General features: G+C 51.2%; 1 protein-coding gene across 1 annotated transcript; it reads right to left on the bottom strand.

The window, feature by feature from the left end:
* Positions 1-13,841: 13,841 nt before the first annotated feature.
* On the bottom strand, positions 13,842-19,695 carry NMUR1 (neuromedin U receptor 1; the record flags this gene model as incomplete). The annotated part of the gene is made up of 3 exons (XM_080799425.1): positions 13,842-14,197; positions 16,219-17,107; positions 19,672-19,695. The coding sequence occupies 3 exons, from the start codon at positions 19,693-19,695 to the stop codon at positions 13,842-13,844; spliced, it is 1,269 nt and encodes a 422-aa protein (XP_080655551.1).
* Between the last annotated feature and the right edge of the window lie 3,256 nt (positions 19,696-22,951).

Raw genomic sequence — 22,951 nt, 5'->3', positions numbered from 1 at the left:
AACTCCTCCAGGTATTAGGCAAGCTTCCAAGACTTCCTCCCTTTCCCTCTCATTCTGTTCCCTTCAACACGCGTTTTCAAATAATTTCGAGGTTTTTAAAAAATTGATTCCACTACCAGCGGCTCAAAGGAAAGCACACAGAGCCAAAATAAAGCCCCCTTACGGGTAAAAGATCACTACCTACAATTCAAGTGTCTTTACCTTTCCAGACTGAGAAATCGGGGTTAAGTGGAGCGGCGCCCATTTCTGAGCCATCCACATACACTGCCCAAATAAGGAGTCTCACACTAGAACCTACAACCGCCACTTCTCAAAGTAACCCGTTAGCACAGCCTCGTCCCGCCTGGAGAGGGGACCGCGGGTGTACGGCCCAGCCCACCCAGAGCCACCGCGCTCTCCAGACTGGGGCGCGAAGTCTCCCAGTGGTGCCCGCAGCAGCCCGCAGCAGCCCGCAGCAGCCCGCAGCAGCCCGCAGCAGCCCGCAGGCGCCAAAACATCTAGGGCCCGCACCCAACCGCGACTGGGGATTGAGGTCCGTGCGACACACACACTCCGGAAGGTGCCGGAGCCCTCGTGACTCCACTTCGACCAATCAGAGCCCGAAACTCCTCTGGGCCAATCCCGAGCTTCAAACCCAAGGAGGGAACGGACAAGCGCGAGCTTGGGGGCGGGGCCTCGAGCCAGGGCCGCCAGTGCTACGCCTGCGCACAGGGCGGACATTTTAGTCGGCGTGTCTCGGTTCTCGCCTAGCGAACGGGGTTTGACCCGGGTTGGCGGGCAGGCAGGTGCAGTTCCCTCCCATAACTTCGGGAACTTGTCGGGCGGCCGCTTGTGTCGGCACACCTTTGTTGGTGGGCCCGGAGAAAGTGAATAACAGTCATAAACGCAGCCACTTACCGCGGGCTCGTGAGCGAGGCTAGATAGGTTCCTGGCATTCGCGTCGGTGAACGCGGTTGGGCCGTCACCCGCTCGGTGGGGCGGGTGGGGTTCCTCTCATTTTCAGCCGCGAGGGAGGCACGGGCCTTCTAACGCGAGTCAGAGCAGAGACCAGGACCCGGCAGTAGGGCTTAGGGGGTCGGGCTGCTGACCGTGGGCACCGCGCCCTAGCCGCCCGCCCGCGTCTGCCGCTGTCGCGGAAGCAGTGACAGCGGGGATGGTGATAGCCAGAGTCGTTAGCACCTGTGTTGTCTCAGGCATTGTTGCTTTCCACACATTTTATGCACGTCTCTAAACTTGTCTTAGATGTTTTAATGATTTCGTTTTCCATGTAAGGAAATTGAGGCTCACAGAGAGGGAACCTCACAGCTGTTGACCGACATCCTCAATTACTAAATAATATTTGTTTGAGCTAAAACCATCACTAATGTGCTCTTTCAATCACCCTTAGTACCGGTAAGCCCGGTAGCAGGATCAAAATGCTAGGAATTATCCCCATACTGGGATTGTAAAAGGGCGCCTTGGGATATCTGTTTATGTTGGGAGTGGGGAGGGCTGGTCCTAGCTTCAGAAAGTCCTAAACTGGAAGGAAGGAGAACAGGAAAAACAATTTGCCTACACATTTTAGATTTGGTACCTCACTAAGGACTTACCGAGGTAAACCGATCAATGACAACTCAAAAGGCAGCAGAAGCCCATTTCACTTATGCATAAAGATGCAAGGTTCAAATAAAATATTAGCAGTTTGAGCAAATTGAATCAAGCAGTGTAGTAAAAAAAAAAATTGACAGTAGGTTTTAACTCTGGAGTGCAAAGATGTTTTAAGGTAAAGAAATAGGTCAAACTAACAGACTGAAGGAAGAAAAACCATGTCATTTGAAGTAAAGTCTTATCTGTAAAAATGAAACATTTGATTACAAATTATGAAGCATTCTTATTAAAATCAGTAATAAGAGGGGTGCCTGGCTGGCTCAGTCTCTAAAGCATGAGACTCTTAGTCTCGGGGTAGTGAATTCGGGCCCCACCGGCTAGAGTTTACTTAAAATTTAAAAAATAATAATTGTTTTTAAGTCAGTAATAAGAGCTTGGGATTTGAATGTCATTCCTAAGGAACAAAGAGCAAAATCTGTAAATGAAATTAAGACTTATTTGACATTACAATTTAAAACTTCTGGATGCAAGAGTGTCTGCAAACAAATTTAAAATATAAGGAATACGGGCGCCTGGGTGGCTCAGTGGGTTAAAGCCTCTGCCTTCAGCTCAGGACATGATCCCAGGGTGTTGGGATAGAGCCCCACATCCTGGCTCTCTGCTCAGCGGGGAGCCTGCTTCCCTTCCTCTCTCTGCCTGCCTCTCTGCCTACTTGTGATCTCTATCTGTCAAGTAAATAAATAAAATCTTTTTTTTTAAGAATTTATTTATTTATTTGAGAGACAGAGATCACAACTAGGTAGAGAGGCAGGCAGAGAGAGAGGAGGAAGCAGCCTCCCCACTGAGCAGAGAGCCCGATGCGGGGCTCAATCCCAGGACCCCAGGATCATGACCTGAGCCGAAGGCAGAGGCTTTAACCCACTTAGCCACCCAGGCACCCCTAAATAAATAAAATCTTTTAAAAAATTAAAATATAAGGAATAAATTGGAAAGAAATATTTGTAACATACATAACAGAAGCTTAGTGTCAGAATATGAAATAACTATAAATCAGTAAAAGGCAAAAATGGGCAAAGAATATGAAAAGCAATTTTCCAGAGAAATTTAAGTAGCACATAAAGGTCTAAAAAATGCTCAACTATACAACTATCAGGGAAATACAATTTAAAATGATAAGATACTGGGGCACCTGGGTGACTCAGTTGGTTAAGCATCTGACTTGATTTCCTCTCAAGTCATGATCTCAGAATTGTAAGATGGAACCCTAGTGGGGCCCCAAACTGGGTGGGGAGTCTGCTTGAGATTCTCTTTCCCTCCTCCTCTGACCCTTCCCCCCATCCTATATACTCTCTCTCAAATGATCTTTGTAAAAATATAAATAAAATACTATTTGTATCCATCAGATTAACAAAAATTAAAACATCAAACAAGTATTTGGGGATTGTGGGAAACTTGCAAATTGCTACTGTAGGGAAGGATTTTTTTTTTTTTTTTTTTTTTTTTTTTTTTTGTCTACCCCTCTAAGTTCTGGGCTGGGGGCCCTGTAACAAAAGAAATTAACAAGAGAAAAGCATATGAATTTATCATAAGTTTTATGTAACACTGGAGCCTTCAAAAGGAAATCACCTGAAGAAGCAGGTAAGTCTGAGTGTTTTAGGCTGTTTGATCAAGAGTAGAGACTTATGGAACATGGGATGGGACAAAGGAATATGAGCTCAGTGCAGTAAACTGGAGGAAACAGCAAGGCCTGTTGGTTCAGAATCCTCCCCGTGTCTTGGAGAAAATGGTGCTCCTTTCCTCTGGGTATAGGCAGGGCACCTTTCACATAGGAGCGAGCCTGTGACTCACCTCAGGGAAGGTCAGAGTCTTTTCTGTACCTGCTTTGTGTCAAATTCCTTTAGCTGAAAATATTCAGTGTGCCAAGGTACCATATTTGGGGGTAGTTTGTCCTCAACCCTCTTATTACAAACACCAGAGAGAAATTTCCAGTTAAGGTAAAAATTCTCATTCCTTACATTTAGGAATTCCACTTACAGGTAGCTAGCCTAGAGAAGCAGTCACACTCATGGACAAATATGTGAATCTCTATTGCAAACTTAAAAAGAATTTTATTATGGACACTTCCAAATATACACTAAGTAGACTAAAAAATGAATCCACTTTACCCAGGCACCTGGGTGGCTCAGTGGGTTAAGCTGCTGCCTTCGGCTCAGGTCATGATCTCAGGGTCCTGGGGTCGAGTCCCACATCGGGCTCTCTGCTCAGTGGGGAGCCTGCTTCCCTCTCTCTCTCTGTCTGCCTCTCTGCCTACTTGTGATCTCTGTCAAATAATAATAATAAAAAATCTTTAAAAAATGAATCCACTTTACCCATCACCCAGCTTGAAAACATCAATATATTTTTTTTAAGATTTTATTTATTTGGGGTGCCTGGGTGGCTCAGTGGGTTAAAACCTCTGCCTTCAGCTTGGGCCATGATTCCAGGGTCCTGGGATCGAACCCCGCATCAGGCTCTCTGCTCGGTGGGGAGCCTGTTTCCTCCTCTCTCTCTCTCTGCCTGCCTCTCTGCCTACTTGTGATCTCCGTCTGTCAAATAAATAAATAAAATCTTGAAAAAAAATTTTTTAAAGATTTTATTTATTTGACAGATCACAAGTAGGCAGCGGAGGGGGGCAGGGGGAGGAAGCAGGCTCCCTGCTGAGCAGACAGCCCAATGAGGGGCTCGATCCCAGGACCTTGGGATCATGACCTGAGCCAAAGGCAGAGTCTTTAACCCACAGCCACCCAGGCACCCCAATATTTATTTTTTAAACCTCAATTTTTAAAAAAGATTTTATTTATTATTTGAGAGAGAGATTGAGAGAACGAATGGAAGGAGGGGCAGAGGGAGAAGCAGACTCCCTATGGAGCAGAGAGCCTGATGTGGGGCTTGATCCCAGGACCAAAGGATCATGACCTAAGCCAAGGGCAGACGCTTAACCTATAGAGCCACTCAGGCGCTCAAAACTTCAGTATTTTTGCCAATTTATTTCAAGCTATTCCTTGCCTCACTTTTCTATTCCTCTCCCTTTTTTTTCCTTGAGTATTTTAATGTGAATCCTAGGCACCCTATCATTCCACCTATAAACACTTTATTATGTATGGTAAAGTGCTGTTGGCTTGATGACATCTCATAGCTAGTCTGTGTTCAATTTCTTGTCTCAAAAATGTCTTTTTACCTTAGGTTTGCTTGAACTAGAATTCAAAATTTTAAAAAAAAATTCAAAAATTTCCACATATTACATTTGGTTAATATGTCTTAAATCATTTAAAAATCTATAATAGAGAACCTCAGGGTGCCTGACTGGCTCAGTCAGAAGAACAGGCAACTCTTGATCTCAGGGTCATGAGTTCAAGCTCCACATTGGGTGTAGAGATTATAAATAAACTTAAAAATATATATGATAGGGGCCACCTGTGTGGTTCAGACAGTTAAATGTCCAACTCTTGATTTAGGCTCAGGTCATGATCTCAGGGTCATGAGGTTGAGCCCTACATTGAGCCCCATGTCCAGCCCCATGGCTGGCTCTGCACTCAGCAGGGAGTCTGCTTCTCTCCCTCTCCCCCTCTTCCTCCTCTCTCTCTCTCTCTCTAATAAATAAAATCTTTAAATATATATATGATAGAGAACCTTTTTTATTAAAGCTTTTATTTAAATTCACTTAATTAACATACAATGTATTATTAGCTTCAAGGTAGAGTTCAGAGATTCATCAGTTGCATAGAACACCCAGTGCTCATTATATCACATGTCCTCCTTAATGCCCATCATCCAGTTACCCCATCCCACCACCCACCTCCCCTCCAGCAACCCTCAGCTTGTTTCCTATAGTTAAGAGTCTCTATGGTTTGTCTCCCTCTCTGATTTTGCCTTATTTTTCCCTCCCTTCCCATCTGATCCTCTGTTTTGTTTCTTAAATTTCACATATTAGTGAAATCATATGATATTTGTCTTTCTCTGACTGACTTATTTCAGTTAGCATAATGCCCTCTAGTTCTATCCACATTGTTGCAAATGGGAAGATTTTATTTTTCTAAGAGTTTATTTATTTATTAGAGAGAGAGAGAAAGAGCACAAGTAGGGGGAGTAGCAGGCAGAGGGAGAGGGAGAAGCAGGCTCCCCACTGAGCAGGGAGCCTGATGCAGGACTCAATCCCAGGACCCTGGAATCATGACCTGAGCCAAAGGCAGCTGCCCAACTGACTGAGTCACCCGGGCGCTCCAAGATGTCACTTTTTGATGGCTGAGTAATATTCCACTGTGTATATATACCACATCTTCTTTATCCATTTATCTGTCGAAGAACATCTGGGCTCTTTCCATAGTTTGGCTATTGTGGACATTGTTGTTATAAACACTGGCGTGCAGGTGCCCCTTCAGATCATTGTGTTTGTATCCTTTGGGTAAATACCTAGTAGTGCAATTGCTGGGTCATAGGGTAGCTCTATTTTCAATTTTTTAAGGAACTGCCATACCGTGTTCCAGAGGGTCTGCACCAGCAAGCATTCCCACTAACAGTGTAGGAGGGTTCCCCTTTCTCCACATCCTCGTCAATACCTGTCGTTTCCTGACTTAATTTTAGCCACTCTGACTAGTGTGAGGGGGTATCTCAGTGTGGTTTTAATTTGTATTTCCCTGATGGCAAGTTATGTGCAACACTTTTTCATGTGTCTGATGGCCATTTGGATGTCTTCTTTGGAAAAATGTCTGTTCATGTCATCTGCCCATTCCTTGACTGGACTATTTGGTTTTGGGGTGTTGGGTTCAGTAAGTCCTTTCTAGATTTTGGATACTAGCCCTTTATCTGATAAGACATTTGCAAATATCTTCTCCCATTCTGTCAGTTGTCTTTTGATTTGTCAACTGTTTCCTTCGCTGTGCAGAAGCTTTTTATCTTGATGATGTCCTGATAGTTCATTTTTGCTTTTGTTTCTCTTGTCTTTGGAGACGTGTCTAGGGAGAAGTTGCTGCAACCGAGGTGGAAGTAGAGAACCTCTTTTAAATGCTATTTATTGAAGAAACCAAGTCATTTGTCCTTATTCTGGATTTGGCTGACCCCTTCAAGGTATCTTGAACATATTCATCTGTCCTCGGTGTTCTTGTAAACTGGTAGTTAGATCTGGAGCCTTCATTAGATTAAAGCTCCGGGTTTTTTGCAGGAGGACTTCATGGTTGGTGGCATGTAGTGCTTTTGCCTCCCTGTAGGGGGCATTTAACATCTCGTTGTCCTGCTTCAATGATGTTAAAAACCGATCAGACAGTTTGCGTGTTTTCGGCTTCATCGTCCATTATAACCATTGATTTTCTAACTGATGGTTCTAGGCAGTTTGTTTTGTAAAGCAAATGATTGAAAACATCCATTATTCATTATGGGGGCAGGGGATATGTGTGGGGAAATGATAGGAATCAAACTACCAAAATCTTAACAGTGGTTAATTTCAACGCTGGAAATAGAAATACTATTTGGGGGGCACCTGGCTGTCTCAGTCAGAAGAGCATGCAACTCTTGATCTCAGGGTTGTGAGTTCGAGGGTGTAGAGATTACTTAAATTAATTTTTTAAAAAAGTATTACTTTCACTTTTGTACCTTCTTTTTTTTTTTTTTTTTTTTACTAAAATAGAAACAAAAGAAATCCTGCCTATGCATGGCTAACAAAGGTAAACCAGACAGGAAAAAAGATGGGCAAGAAAATTTCAAATCCATATTCCAGGAAGGGCAGCCAGGGAAGTACAGAGAATGCCAGCCATGAATGCAGAACGAAGTCTGCTTTGTTTTGTTTTTGCCTGTCTAATGTCCGGTCCTCCTCCCGACAGCCTTTATTTCCTTTAGGGTCTCCTCCCTCCTCCCCTGGATTCTGTTTTGGTGACTTGCCCTCCTTTCACCTCCCCCTGGCTGAACCTCAGAGGCCAGCCAGACCCCGTCTCCCAGGACTTTGAGTCTTACAGCAACACTTACTCCGGGACGCCTTTCCTTCGCTGGGGCAGGTCCCCCTCTTCTGTGCCCCCAGGGTCCCAGCTGTCAGAGTACTTCCATGCCAGTGTGTTTGTATGTCCCTGTCCCAGCTCTGGATGCTGCCTGGCACACGGTGCTCTGTAGACGTTAGCTGAGTGAATGGTGCCCACATGGCTTTAATGCTGATGAAGGTACTTGAATATTAGATAAAAAAGGTCCCAGGGACTCTTGCAAATGTTCCAGAGAATGTGGTAGAAGCTTCCAGAACTTCCAGTCCTGCCCCAGTCTATGGTGGCTTCTCTGGAGACAGGGTACTCTTACCCAGTCAGGTACAGCCTTCCATGAGTCCCTCACCTGGGGCTTGGGCCCCTGTTCCTAACCAGGCCCCCTGTTGTCCTTCCCTGCCCTGTGCAGAACCTTGAAAGCAGGTTCGGGTACCTTTTCAAGAGGCCACACACAGGGACAATTACCTTAGAGAGTAACTACCTTCCTCACACCAAACTGTGTAGATTTGGGAACCTGGACGCTATTTTGGAAGGATGCTGTTGTCGGTATGGGCCTGGGAGTTTTATCGGGGTGCAGGCAGGTGGCACAATCTCTGTTTAGAAATGTCAGTACCTTTCGGTCCAGTCTGGCTTTGGCCCAAGGCCATTCTGACTTTTAAGGGTAATGAGGGCTGGACGAATACCCAACTTTTGTAGCAACATGGACAGGACTGGAAGAGATTATGCTGAGTGAAATAAGTCAAACAGAGAAAGTCAAGTATCATATGGTTTCACTTATTTGTGGAGCATAACAAATAATATAGAGGACAAGGGTAGATGGAGAGGAGAAGGGAGTTGAGGGAAATTGGAAGGGGAGGTGAACCATGAGAGACTATGGACTCTGAAAAACAACCTGAGGGTTTTGAAGGGGCGGGGTGGGAGGGTGGAGGAACCAGGTGGTGGGTATTAGGGAGGGCACAGATTGCATGGAGCACTGAGTGTGGTGAAAAAACAATGAATACTGTTATGCTGAAAATAAATAAAAAATTTAATTTAAAAAAAAAAAAAAGGGTAATGAGGGCTGAGCCCAGATTCAAACCTGGGCAGCAAACCTGGACAGCAAAACTCCAGAGTCCTTGCTCACCCCCTCTGTAGCCTATGGCTTTGCCAGAAGCAAGAAGCACACTCAAGTTCCCTTCATGTGCTGACGAGGGACTGTTAGAAACATGTAGATATCATCAAATTCCTTAAATCTGTCCTCATCTTCCTTGTCTTAAAAAAAATAAAGATAAAAAAATAAATAAATAAAGATAGGGGTGCCTGGGTGGCTCAGTCAGTTGAGCATCTGATTCTTGATTTCAGCTCAGGGCATGATATCGGGGTGGTGAGACTGAGTCCCATGTCAGGCTCGCACTCAGTGGGGAGTCTGCTTGTCTCTCTTTCTCTGCTCCTCCCCACTGCTTGTGCTCTCTCTCTCCTGCGTGTGCTCTCTCTAAAATAAATAAATAAAATCTTTTTTTTTTTTTAAAGATTTTATTTATTTGACAGAGAGAGAGAGATCACAAGTAGGCAGAGAGGCGGGGGTGGGGGTGGGAAGCAGGCTCCCTGCTGAGCAGAGAGCCCGATGTGGGGCTCGATTCCGGGACCCTGAGAGCATGACCTGAGCCAAAGGCAGAGGCTTTAACCCACTGAGCCACCCAGGTGCCCCAATAAATAAAATCTTAAAAAAAAAAAAAAACTAAAACCAAAAAAACCCACAAAAGGCAGTTTTAAAAACAGCGAGATAGGGGCGCCTGGGTGACTCAGTGGGTTAAAGCCTCTGCCTTAGGCTCAGGTCATGATCCCAGGGTCCTGGGATTGAGCCCCACATCGGCTGTCTGCTCAACAGGGAGCCTGCTTCCTCCTCTCTCTCTGCCTGCTTCTCTGCCTACTTGTGAACTCTGTCAAATAAATAAATAAAATCTTAAAAAAACAAAAAACAGCGAGATAGGGGCGCCTGGGTGGCTCAGTGGGTTAAGCCTCTGCGTTTGGCTCGGGTCGTGATCTCAGGGTCCTGGGATGGAGCCTCATATCATCGGGCTCTCTGCTCAGCAGGGAGTCTGCTTCCCCCTCCCTCTCTGCCTGCCTCTGTGCCTACTTGTGATCTCTGTCAAAATTAATTAGTTAAGGGGCGCCTGGGTGGCTCAGTGGATTAAGCTGCTGCCTTCGGCTCAGGTCATGATCTCAGGATCCTGGGATCGAGCCCCGAATCTGCCTCAGCATCCTTGCTGAGCAGAGAACCTGCTTCCCCCTCTCTCTCTGCCTACTTGTGATCTCGCTCTCTGTCAAGTAAATAAATAAAATCTTTTTAAAAAATAATTAATTAATTAATTTTTAAAAAACAGCGAGATAGAATGACAATGATGATGAAGTATTACAGACTGTTGTTGGGGTTTTAACAAATCAATGATAATTGATCATCGTGATAATCAATGATAATCATGATAATCAGCTCATCTTAGAAATAACAATAACCACTAGTAGAACAAACAGAATGCACAACCTTCAAGCCAGTGAACAGGTGAATCTGTTGAGGTTCTTGGTTGCGAACAACAGCAAACGACTCTGGCCAACTCAAGCAGAAAAGGAATTTATTGAAAAGCTCTCTGAAGCTCAGAACACCAACAGGAAGGCTGGAAAACCTGGCAGAGAAAATGGGCAGAAACTGAGGGAGGCTGGGTGGCAGGAGGCCCAGGGACAACCCTGATGGGACAGTGCCATTAGCACTGTGGTCCTGGGCACATCTGTCCCCATCGTCATGGGTCTCGGTATTACTCACTCCGGATGAGGAGTCCCATGCTGGATCACTCAGCTGCCTGAGTGCAAGTCGTGGGCCACAGGTGACGTCAGTGGTGGAGAGTGTCTGGACGGCTTTCAGCTTCTGTAGTGGGAGCCTGGGTCTGGTCTCCAGTGAGAGTCACACACTGAGGGATTCCTGCCCCTCACGCACAAACACACACAATGGGAAAGGAGTGCAAATGTCTGGGGACCCCCAGAAGGCAACTCCTCTCTAGAAAGAAAACCTGGGACAAAACACTTGGTGGATCCATTAGAAGGCACATGGGGAAGGGACATGGGGAAGGGAGGAAGACTCTAAGACGTATACAAAACCAGGCGGGCCCCCAGACTTCAGGACTGGTTTGGAAATACCAGCTGATGACCTCAGAGTAGATGTGAAGTGCTGTGTGTGTACGTTTTCTGAGCAGACACTTAGCAAAAGGAAGGATGGACAGATGCAGCTGTTTGTTGAGACTAATCTTGGGACTCCGAATTCCCAAAGAAACCTTTTTTTTTTTCTTTTTCCTGAGAAGAATGATTCCAGTATGGTTACCCTGGCCCTCAGAGAGTCTGGCTGAGAAGGTGGTGTGTGATGGACCATGGGACGGACGGAGGACCCATCAGAAAGGAGGCGAGGGTGGACAGAGAGACAGCAGAGCCGACGAGAACGAGGAAGGCTGGTTGAGAGTGAAGGATAAATCTGTCATAGGGGCCACAGAGCAGGAAGGAGGCAGTCATGGTCAAGAGTTCACACTTCTAGAAATGGAAAAGCTCCTGGAGGTCCTGGGAGTGAGGATGTAACCTCGGCGCCCAGAGGGCGGCTGGAGGAGAGGCCTAGGGAGCTGCAGGAAAGATCAAGGGCAGAAACCAGGGCAGCAGCGGGACACCCGTGTGGGATATCCAATGCCACCCAGGAGAATGGCAAGAGCAAAACAGACAGGAATTAGAGAGAGCCCCAGCTCTTGAACTCGGGAAGAAGAGGGATGTGGGTGACCGCAGCCAGGAGGGGAAATGACTTGAGCCCCGGATGCACCAAATGCTTAGGAAGGGAGGGGGACTCCGGGCCTGGGAGCAGCACTGGGCGCTCAGGGACATGCTGCAGGGGACTATGCTTCCAGGAGTCAGCGGGCTGACCTTTCCACCTCCATCTCTTTTTCCAACCAGGGCTGAGCCCGGAGCCACTGCTTCCATCTTCCACGGTAACTGGTGACCTGTGACAAAAGGAACCTATCCGCTGACATGCTGGGGAGACACTTGAGAGATGGGCGTCCGTGTACACTAAAGAGAGCCATGCCTTCTGACAGCTCACGTCCCCTCTTCCCCGGTCAGCCCAGTGTCCCTCGGCACATAGCAGGCCCCCCAAGACACACCCTGACCCAGGCTCCTCAGGCCCATGAGTCATCAATTTATTTATTTTTTTTATTTATTTGACAGACAGAGATCACAAGTAGGCAGAGAGGCAGACACAGAAGAGAGAGGGGGAAACAGGCTCCCCGCTGAGCAGAGAGCCCTATGCAGGGCTTGATCCCAGGACCCTGGGATCATGACCTGAGGCAAAGGCAGAGGACTTAACCCACTGAGCCACCCAGGCACCCCCATGAGTCATCTCTAACAGAGAGGCCCCCCAGGAGCCCACGATTAGTCTCTGGGGACAACCGCAAGCTCCGGCTGGAGTCGGGTATCTGGCTGCTCCCCCTTTGCCACCCCACGGCTCGGGGAGCTCACTTCAGAGGCCACTTGCTGCTCTGTTCCTTTACACATGTCCCCATCCGTCTTCCATACAGTGGCTGTCGCGGGAGAAGGAAGCTATCTCTGGGTGGTTTTTAACTTTTTTCTTTTCCTCCAGACTTAATCCTTTCTTTTAAAAAGTTACAGTAAAATCTACCTAACATAAAACTTGCCATTGTAACCACTGAAGTGTCCCGTTCAGCATTAAGGGTCCAGTTCAGCGGAAGTGCATTCACACTGCTGGGCAGCCAACCTCCAGAATTTTTTTCATCTTTCCAAACAAACTCTGTACCCATTAAACAACTCCCCATCTCCCCCTCCCGCCAGTCCCCAGCAAGGGTGGTTTTTAATTATTTCAAATTGTTTTCATTTTTGCTTACTGGTACTTCCCAAGTTTTCTACAAAGAGAATTTGATATTTTTATAATTGAATTTCAGAACTCCAGAACTCTGTCCACCACCCTGGGCAATGTCACCACTTCACAGGCAGGGGGGTCCCGGGCCTGAGCTAGGGAGCGTCTGTCTGTAGGGGGAACCGGGACAACTGACCTACAGTGTGTGCCTCCTTCACCCAGGGGGTCCTGAGCGAGCACTGCGTCAGCCCTCATGCCTTTGGGATGGGGCTTCCTTTCAGGAGGGAACCCACCCGTCCCTGTCTTCTCACCTCACTGAGACCCAAGCAAAACTGTCCTCACAGGGTCACTCCTTGCCCTTGGTGGGCCCATGTCTCTTGCCTCCGGAATCCTCTGGTCTGTCAGGCCCAGGGTTCTGCTCACCTCAGACCTCCAAACCAGCTCACGTGGAGGCAAGGACAGAGGGGGGCGGGGGTGGGTGGGCAGGCACTAGCCCACAGTCCGTGAGAAGTCAAGAATAGGCCCGGAATGGCTCTCAGGGCAGGTGACTGGGGGGGGAGGTGTTGGAGAGGACAGAGAGGTCAGGGAGGGAGCAGGAGTTAGGGGGATGGTGAGGAAGTCGAGAGTAATTTCTGCCTTGTTGAGCTTAGGTTTTCCAGCAGCTTTGTTACAAGATGTGATTTATGCACACAGAAAACCACAGGTAAAGTGCAAAGTGGGACCCTCTCAAATGCCAGGGCTTCTTTTATTTTGCAAACAAGGGACCAAGGCTGGGGAAGGTGATGCCACGAGGCAAGGTGGTGGCAGCAGGCTGAGATGGGAACGAGGTCCCCTGGATCCCTAGCACCCCCGCCGCCCAGCCACCCCTCCGGGGGAGACCCAGACCTGAATGAGTGGCAGAGGGGGACCACAGAGGGTCAGGGTGGCTGGGGTCCCGGGGACAGGCCAAGAGCTAGACAGGGCCCGAACAGGCCAGAACCTGCAGAATCTCAACGAGAAATGGGAAGGAAAGTGGGGCCCCCTGAACACATTTCAGAAACCAGGGGTGGGAGTGGGTGAGACCCCAGATGGAGGCTTGCTCTGCCTGTCAACCAGCTGCCTTGTTTCTGTAGAGGAACGATCTCACCTGTGGGCCTAGGGCTCTGGAAGGCAGAGGGCAACCTTATTTCCTTTCCAAAAACTTGGGTGGGGGCAGGAGTCACTGAGGCGCCAGTATGAGGTTATCGGCTGAAGTAGGGACGGGATCCAGAGGGGGACAGGTCATGAAGGCATCCCGGCAGAGGAGGGCAAGGGTGGCTCCCGAAATGGCGCATGGCTCTCTGGCCTCTCTGGGTGAAGCTGCTCCCAGGCTCCACTCAGAAGAGGCCGGTATCTTGCAGCCCCTAGAGGCCCCCATTCTCAGTCTGCAGCTGGGCCCTGCTGCCCGGGGAGCCCAGGTCACACAGGGTGCTGGCCATGGTCACCCTGCTGAGGCTGTGGGAGTTGTGGCGGGGTCTGTGGTAGCGGCACCGGGTCCCCAAGCACAGGGCGTCCTGGAAAGTCTCCCTGAAGCGGCTTGACATGATGTTGTAGAGCACGGGGTTAATGGCCGAGCTGAGGTAGAAGAAGACTCCGGAGATAACATGCACGTACTGGAAGGCCAGGTGCAGGCCCTCGGTCCACTGGGACACAAAGCTCCACATGAGGCGGTCAGCATGGAAAGGGGCCCAGCAGATCCCAAACACCACGACCAGCACAACTGTGGGGGCACAGAGGGAAGACTTGGGTGCCTGCCAGACTGCCTTCCCCAGGCTTCAGGGTAGTCTGCCCACTCTCACCGTGCCACCCATGCCCATGGTCCATCTGGAAGGTTCTGGAAGGTTGCCTGCCTTAGCCTCAGCATCCCCTTCAGAGAGGCTGGTCCCACCACTGTCACTGCCTGGGCAGTGGGTGTGTGCCCTACCTCCAGCCACAGTCAGCCAGACCAGGTGAGGATGCCCGAGGCAGGATGGCCCCATCTGGCTCTCCCATCACAGAGTCTGCAACTAGATGGCTCTTAGCTAAGAGGTCACCCAGCTTCCCAGAGCTGTGGCGTCAACCAGCCATGCCCTTCCTCGGGTCTCTGTCGTTGGTCTTGCCTTGATTTTTGTCTCTTATTGCTTGTGTTTACTTCTCTGCCTGCCTGTCTTCCCCTGCAGTGCCTGCCCCACCACACCCCAGCACGGTTTTCCCTCATCACCCATGATTTCCACCAGGATGTTGTTTACCACATCTCCAGCCCGTCACCTGGTGTATACTAGGCCCTCAGAAAGTGAAGCTGGGGGAAGGAGGGAGGGAGGTAGGGAGAGAAGAAAGCCAGAGCCCCAGGCCAGCAGCAAGCCCCAGGAAACACCCCAGCTTCCCAGGGTGAGAGCCATCGCAGCTGAGCAGACTCCGTCCCTGTCGAACAAGGGAGTAGGGGGAAGAGGAAGAGCGGGCAGGGGGCAGGTCGTCTGCAGTGCGGACTTCACAGGGCACAGCTGAGAGGCAGGCTTGGAACTCTGGGGTCAGGTCCCATTTTCAGGAGCTGCTCAAGTGGCCTTGGGCTCTGGGACCCTGTTCCTGGGGGACGAGAGAAGTGGGTCTCTCTCTGGAAATAGGACAGTCTCAGTTAGCCAGCTATCATCCCATGGCTTTGACCAAGGTCTCCCGACCTCTGTCTTGTCATGGCTCCCTCCATCTACCTGATTCAGGTCCCCTAGGGTGGGGAGCAGGATGGGGAGGAAATCAAGGACTGACTTAGTATCATTTTGTCTGGCTTCCCCAGGGGCCTCTGTTTTGGGAAAAGAGCCAGACCCAGACCACAGTAAGACCCAGAGCCTCAACCCAGCTGGCCTGCCCCAATCCACACTTCTGCCCTGACTCTCCTGTGCTCTGCACACTCACCCTCACAAACACATGTCCTGATGAGTCTCTATGAGACAGGGGTCATTGCCATTGTCCTCCAGGAACCACAGATATAGCATGGGTGAAATGTGTCATCTTGCCCCTCCAGCACCTTGCTCCCCTTCTTTTGGGAACTTTGTTCCCCTCAGACCCCAGCATGTGAGCTGTGGGGTCTGCAAACCGCAGCACCCTGCCACTCAGGCCTGGGGACCAGCCAGGACCTAAGCCCACTAATCAGAATCCTTCCTGGGGACTATTCAACAGCCACTAAGGGAAAAGGGTAGTTACTCAAGGAAGAGGAACTCTCTGTGCCCACAGCAGGGCCTCCCAGGCTGCTCTAGGGAAGGACAGAGCCAAGATACATTTAGGAGCAAAGATGAGAGACCTGGCAAGGCCAGCTCCCACAAACGGCTCTGCCATCCTGGAATGCAGTTACGTGTCTCTGTCTGGACCGTGGTTGGGTTCCAGGAATCCGTGCCAACTCATGGGTGTGCCACCTGTGCACCAGCACGGGCCTCCAAGCTGAGAAGGATCCTGGGCTTTGTTTAATGCTGCACTATTGCTGTCTGGACAGTCCCAGCAATTTTTGAACAAGGGACCCCAAATGTGCCTTTTGCATTGGACCCCACAAATCATGTGTCCATCCTGCCATTTATCCTTGCTATGAGTTTCTCACAGAGTAATCGCACACATGCGTGCACACACACAGGATGGGGTGGGGGGGGCAGTGGCGGCAACCCCAAACCTCACACTCAGCCTCCATCATAAACCCAGATGCTCAGCCCCGGGGTCCTGGAAGCTCTAGCTTCATACCCAGGGCCCGGCTCAGCCTCTCTTCCCAGCAGCAACACTTACACAGCATCTTGGTCACCTGTGTCCGGCCCCGATCCTGTGACCGCTGAAACCTGTCGCTGTCACCGGACCTGGCCCTGCCCCCAGCCTCCCGCCTGAGCAGCAGCAATCTCTCACGCCGCAGCCGGAGCCCGATGAGCAGGTAGAGCACGCTGATGGTGGCCATGGGCAGGCAGAAGAAGAACAGGGTGGTGATCTGCACGACCAGGTTGTAGAGGGCCCGCGGGTGGACCAAGGTGCATGTGGCCGAGTGGGGCACCGTGCCCCGGCAGGGCAATTCCAGCTGCCGGATGCCATGCAGGCTGGTGTTAGGCAGAGAACAAAGCACAGCGAGGCCCCAGATGGCCCCAAGCACGCGGCGCACGTGGACCCGAGTCATCATGGACCTGGCCTGCAGCGGGTGCACCACGGCCACATAGCGCTCCACACTCAAGGCTGTGACATTGAGCACGGAGGCCAGGCAGACCGTCTCGAAGAGCAGCGTGCGGAAGTAGCAGCCCCCGGCGCCCAGCAGGAAGGGGTAGTTGCACCACATCTCATAGAGCTCCAGGGGCAGGCCCACCAACAGCACCAGCAGGTCGGACACAGCCAGGCTGAAGAGGTAGTAGTTGGTGGGGGTACGCATGTTCTTGTGACGCAGGATGACCATGCAGGTCAGCCCATTGCCCACGGCGCCCACCACGAAGATCAGCAGGTACGTGACACAGATGGGCACAAACAGCTCTGTCTGCTGGGGCCCCAGGTACTTGAGTCTCAGTTCCTCATCGGTGAGGTTCAAGTCCTCTGGGTCGGGGAGCCTCAAGGCCCTACTGCCATTGCAGGGCACCAGGCTCCTTGCATCCCGTGGGGACGTGTCTCCAGGGAGACTGGAGCAATTGAAGCAGAGAGGAGCCTGTGGAACAGAACGGAGAGACACCCAGAAAAGTCACTCGAAGATCACTGGGAACTCATTAAACCCAAGGGGCCAGGGACACTAAGAGGAACATCATTTTAGGTATTTTAGAGAAATAAAAAAACTTGTCATTCATTGCAAGGTGTATAACAATTTCAGAGATGTAAAAACATACATCTTGGGCGCCTGGGTGAGCGGCTGCCTTCGGCTTGGGTCATCATCCCAGGGTCCTGAGACTAAGCCCCACATCGGGTTCCCTGCTCAGCGGGGAGCCTGCTTCTCCCTCTCTCCCTCTGCCTGCTGCTCCCCCTACTGTGCTCTCTCTCTCTCTCTCTCTGTCAAATAAATAAAAATCTTAAAAAAAAAAGTACATCTTAAAAATGATAAAAAGCAGGACTCAGGGGCACCTGGGTGGCACAATTGTTAAGTGGCTGCCTTTAGCTCAGGTCACGATCCCAGAGTCCTGGGATCAAGTCCCGCATTGGGCTCTCTGCTCACCGAGAAGCCTGCTTCTTCCTCTCCCACTCCCCCTGCTTGTGTTCTCTCTCTCACTGTCTCTGTCTCTCTCTCTCTCTCTCTCTGTCAAATAAACAAAATCTTAAAAAAAAAAAAGCAGAACTCAGTTATAAATGTCATAATCCACCAAAGTCTATGAATAAAGGACGGGTCCTCTGGGGATTAAGCTTTGCTCAGGTCGTGATCCCAGAGTCCCGGGATCGAGTCCCACATCAGGCTCCCAGCTCCATGGGGAGTCTGCTTCTCCCTCTGACCTTCTCCTCTCATTCTCTCTCTCACTCTCTTTCTCTCTAATAAATAAACAAAACAAAACAAAACAAAAGAACAAGGGACTCAAATCCAGCCTCCCTAATTCTGGGCTGTGTGACCATCTATATGGGAACCTCTCTGTTTCCTTATTGCAAGGATCCAGGCAGTTTAATCTACAAAAGGTACTAATGTGGGGCCGGCCTGACACACAGAAGGCTTGGTTATCAGCCATCTTGCAGTGAGGACCGAGTCCACCATGGGGATCAAGCAAAGGGGTAAAAGGATTAAACACGAGAACACTAACCCAAAAGTTGGTTCTTGTTTCTGTTTCCTATCAGTTCCATTGTTAAAAGTTAAAATATTTGACAACCGTGACTGCCAGTTCTGAGGTTCCCTCTCCTTTGTTTGGTCCCCATCTCTGCCAGTCCATGGGATAAAGCAGTTAAGGACCCAGGCCATGGAGCTAAACACACTGGCCTGGGGGTTCAAATGCCAGCTCTGCTACACTCTAGCTGTGACGTTTCCTCCTGGTGCCTCAGTCTTCACATCTGTAAATGGGGGTGTCCACAAAGCTTACCTCCTAATTTCTGTGAAGATTAAATGTGAAAACACATATAAAGTTCTCAGGGTGTACCTGGTACATTTCAGGTGTGGAATATCAATGCATAGTAACTTTATCCTTACTTCCCACATGGAAAGGGAAGAACAGTTCAAGGGAGGGGCACCTGGCTGGCTCAGTCGGTCAGCCTTTGATCTGGGGGTTGTGAGTTGGAACCAGATGTTGGGTGTGGAGATTACTTAAAAATAAAACCTCAGGGGCCCCTGGGCCGCTCAGTTGTTAATCTACCGACTCTTGATTTGGCCTTTGGTCATGATCTCAGGGTCTTGAGATCAAGCTCTGTGTCAGGCTCTGCGCTCAGCAGGAAATCTGTTCAGGATTCTCTCTCTCCCTCTGGTCCCCCTCCCTCCTCTCTATCTCTCAAATAAATAATTCTTTAAAAAATAAAATAAAATCTTAAAAAAAAAAAAAAGAACAGTCCACCGGAGATGGGGCAGGGACTGAAACACGATTTGGCTGGGCAGGTGGTTTGGTGGGACAGGCCAGGTGTTGGGGACTGTCCTCCTTAGCCCTTCTGCCAAGCCCACCTGCACCACCACCCCTCCCCTCCGAGCAACCCCGGACTTTCAGGCTCCTTTCCTGGACCCACTTCCCATCCCTTCAGCTCCATTACCTCTTCTCAGTAGGAGCTTGGCGCCCATGAACCTGTGCAGCCACCTTCCAACTTTCTTTCTAGGTCCTTTTCCCTCCCAGACCCCAATAATTCTTAATCCTGGCTATCTTCCTCGTCGCCAGAACCTCCACCCAGGCGTCTCTCCCAACCTCCTTGCCAGTCCCACACTCGATCCCCGCATTCTGGAATGGAGGGGTATTTTCACTCACCCAGGCGGTTCACCTGCACCCCCCACCCCCAATCCTGCATGGCTGCTCCCCTGCACCGCTGGAGCCCGGCGGGGAGCCTGGAGGGACGGGTGCCGAGCGGTCCGCGCGCAGGCGCCCACCAGGGTTTGAGAGGGAATCCCTGAGCCACAGCGAAGGGTCGCCGCCCCGGTGTCCGGGAAAAGACAAGAATAACCTGGAGGCTGCGAATCCCCCGCGAAGTGGGGCGCCTCGACTGGGCCCTCCGATCCCCATCGAGGGAAGGATCCCGGAGAGACCCTCTGCGCTCTTCCCAGGTCCGCTCCCAAGCCCTCCGGCCCGCCACGTGCCCCGTCCAGGCACCGCGATCGCGTTCCCCTACCATGCTGTTTGCGCCTGGCGACATCGAGGCGCGGGGCGGGTGGCGGAGACCGACGAACAGACGCGGCGCCAGGAGCCAGAAGACTGGCGGACAGACGGCAGCCGGCCCTCAAGTAGCCCTCCCCATCGCCCCGCCTGCCGGTGGCCCAGCTGTCCCGAAAGGGACCGCCACCAGGGGGCGGTGCTCTCCCTGCAGCGGCGGACCCGGACACCCTCATCTGGGGTCCCCACACCCCCCCAAACGAGGGCGGTTGTTTCCAAGTGTTTAACGCGACACTCCCAGGAGCACCGTGACAGAGTCCCCACGGAGCCCTCACAACAATCCATTTACAAAAGAGAAAACGGAGTCTCAGAGAGGTGAATTGCCACTGGTCTGGGTCTCAAACCCTGCCCCCCTCCTCCCCCCACCCCCGTCTCCCTACCCGGGGGCTCCAGCGTCCTGACTTATAGCCTAACTCCTTATTATGGTGTCTCTCCAGCCCCCCATCTTCTCCTGCCCCACATTTCAGACTTACCTCCCTTGCCCCAAAGGGTCTCATCCCCCTCCTTGGCTTCAAGTGGGGTTTCCTTTCCCTCCCCAGGCCCAAGTCCCAGGACATCACTGGCCACTCCCTCTCCCTAAAGCTATGGGGCAGGTCATCCTCCGCTCCTAGGACTGTTGCAGAAGCTCCATTCTCCCTCCAGTCTGCCCTCTCACAGCCCAGTCTTCTTCCTGAACCCCAGGAAAGGTTCTTCCTTGGCTGGAAAACCTTCCCAGGGACTCCCCACTTCCTTCGGAAAAAGAACACACCAAAGTCTAGCCTGGTGTTGGACCTCCATGCCCCACTTGCTTTTGTGGTCCCCCCTCACTATATTCCTCACCCCCGAATACCCTCTCTCTCATCCATTCAAATGCTCCTCCAGCCCTCCCACCCCACCCACCACAGGGGTGGGATGTAGGGAAGAGTCTGCTGGCATCCCAGCCTCCTCCTGCTCTCCCAAGCTCTACACAAGTAAACCCAAGTGGGGAGCCCTTTCCCTGCTCTGCCTTCTCCTTCAACCAGCTCCTTAGTTGGAAGTTATGTCACCAGGAACTTCCTAGGGAGCCCAGACTCATGGATCTTAGAGGCCAAAATGCTGGCTCCTGGGCCTCTTCCCAGAGTCTGATTCATTTAGTCTGGGCAAGGTCCAGCAACCCTCATTTTTGATACACAGGGAGAAAGCCCCAAGTCCCAGAATCAGACTTGGAGAAGCACTGGGAGGGGTTAAATACAAAGTCCCAGGCCCGGGGAAGGCTGCTGGCCCGCAGTGGGAATAGGAAGAGATCAGCCCCTCCGTGCCTTGGTTCTCCTTCCCATAGCATGCGTGACCATCGGTGCTTTGAGACATCAGTGCAAAGACTTAGCACTGGGCTGGCCTGCAACCAGCACTCAAAAAAATCTATGTGATGACCGCTGGAGGTGAGACTTTCTTCTCCCCAAATTTCTCCAGCCCCTACTCTCCATCCATGAGTCATGGTCTGGCCTTGGGGACTGGGAGTCATCCCCTCTCAGAGCCTCCACCAGGCCCGCCTTCCCAGGAACTCCACATGTAAACACAGGCCCAGGCACAGAGGAAGGTTGCAGGCAGTGCGGGGAAGATGGTCCCCATGTCCTTGGGGAAAAGAATTCTGGGCTTTCCTTGAAATTTAACTACTCAACTCCAGATGAGTGACGCCACCCAGAACCTTCAAGTTCCGGGCTGCTCTCAGAGCATGTATCAGAGGCACAACGGTGGCGCCGGGGTGGGGGGGGGGTCAGCAGCATCGCTGGGAGACAGCCTACCGTGGGGTCCCAGGCAGCATTGAGCATATGATGAGCATTGCTGACACCTGCCCCCAGCCCCGCATCATACTCACATGCACTGCTCTGCACTCACTCTGAGCATCCTGAAACTCGGGGAGGACACTCCCGGAGGCGCTCAGAACCCAGGAAAGAAAGGGGAAAGACCCATTTCTGCCTTCAAGAGGCAGAACGGCTCCTGCCAATGAGGAATTCTGACAGCGGGCTGCCTCGTTCGCAGCATGAAGAGCAATCAAAGACCATGGCAGGCTAAAGAAAAGGGTAGCCGCCCAAAAGGAGAGGCACAGTGACCATCATGGTTGTGGCCACCCCTGGCACTGTTCAGAGAGCCCTGGGTGCCCCAGCCTCAGGCCTGAGCTTAAGACTGCCATGCAGCATGTCTCATCAGAACCTGAGGACATTGGCTACCTGCCCTGCTCTATCCTGAGGCAGCTTCCCCAGGGCCGTGTTCCCCAGGGATATGTGCAGGGCTGAGGCCCGGAGTAAACGCATCCTAGGTTTTCTGGGTATCTACTGCGGTCTCCTGACCCTGGCTAGGGTATTCAAGGCCCACCTCTGCACAACAACAAATCTGCCAAGGGAGTGCCTCGGGGCCCAAGGAAGCCATTTGGGAGAGCTCTCGGGTCCCCGAGTCTGTGCAGGGCTAACAGGGCCTGAACTTATGATTAGCCCCATGGCCCTTCCTCAGTCTGCTGGCCCCTGCGAGCCACAGAAGGGCAGCTGCCCCGAGCCGGGTCTTCACCAGCACCCCCTGAATGGCTTCTGGAACATTCACTGTTCACCGGAAGTTCCCACCCACACCCCTCCCCTTGCTCTACTGCCTGCAGAGACCCGAAGAGGAGGATGAAGAGGAGCCTGGGGACACCGAGGCAATGGATGGGAGGGAGGGGCCACTCTGTAGCCTGGGCAATAGAGACAGCCCAGGACCCACCAGTAATCAGGCTCTGCAACCATGGAGGGGTGGGTACAGCAAACCCCTGGAGGGAAAAGAGTTGCCACGCTTTCCTAGGAACTTCCCTAGGTCCGACACCTCTTGCCTGGCTCTGCTTGGCTGAACCCAGGCCAGGCCACAGCCAGGAGAGAGAAGAAAGGTCTGAGCCCATTTGGAGTTTGGGGAGGGGGGTTTGCAGGGGCCGGAAGCGTATGCCACCCAGTAAACCATGCTGCTTGTGCGGCCATCCACGCTCCCCACGCCCCCAGGCCTGTGTCTGCTCACAGACGCCAGTGCGCCCAAGGAGAGAGAAGGCAAAGGAAGGGTGAGGCTTGGAGGAGAATCCTTGCTGGTACTGCCACAAGCTGGTGGTGTGACCTTGGACCTGTCACTTTGTACTCCAGACCCCAGGTTCTTGGTCTGTACAACAGCAAGGACATCACCTGTCCCTCAGGGTGCTGTGAGGATTAAGTGAGGTAATGTGGGTTAAATCATGTAGACTTGACACACTGAAGAAATGGTAGCCATAA

The sequence above is a fragment of the Martes martes genome (genome assembly GCF_963455335.1).
Source record: "Martes martes genome assembly, chromosome: 3".
In the NCBI taxonomy this organism is placed as follows: Eukaryota; Metazoa; Chordata; class Mammalia; order Carnivora; family Mustelidae; genus Martes; species Martes martes.
The sequence above is the reverse complement of the archived record's forward strand: the minus strand, read 5'-3'. Positions and strand labels throughout refer to the sequence as shown.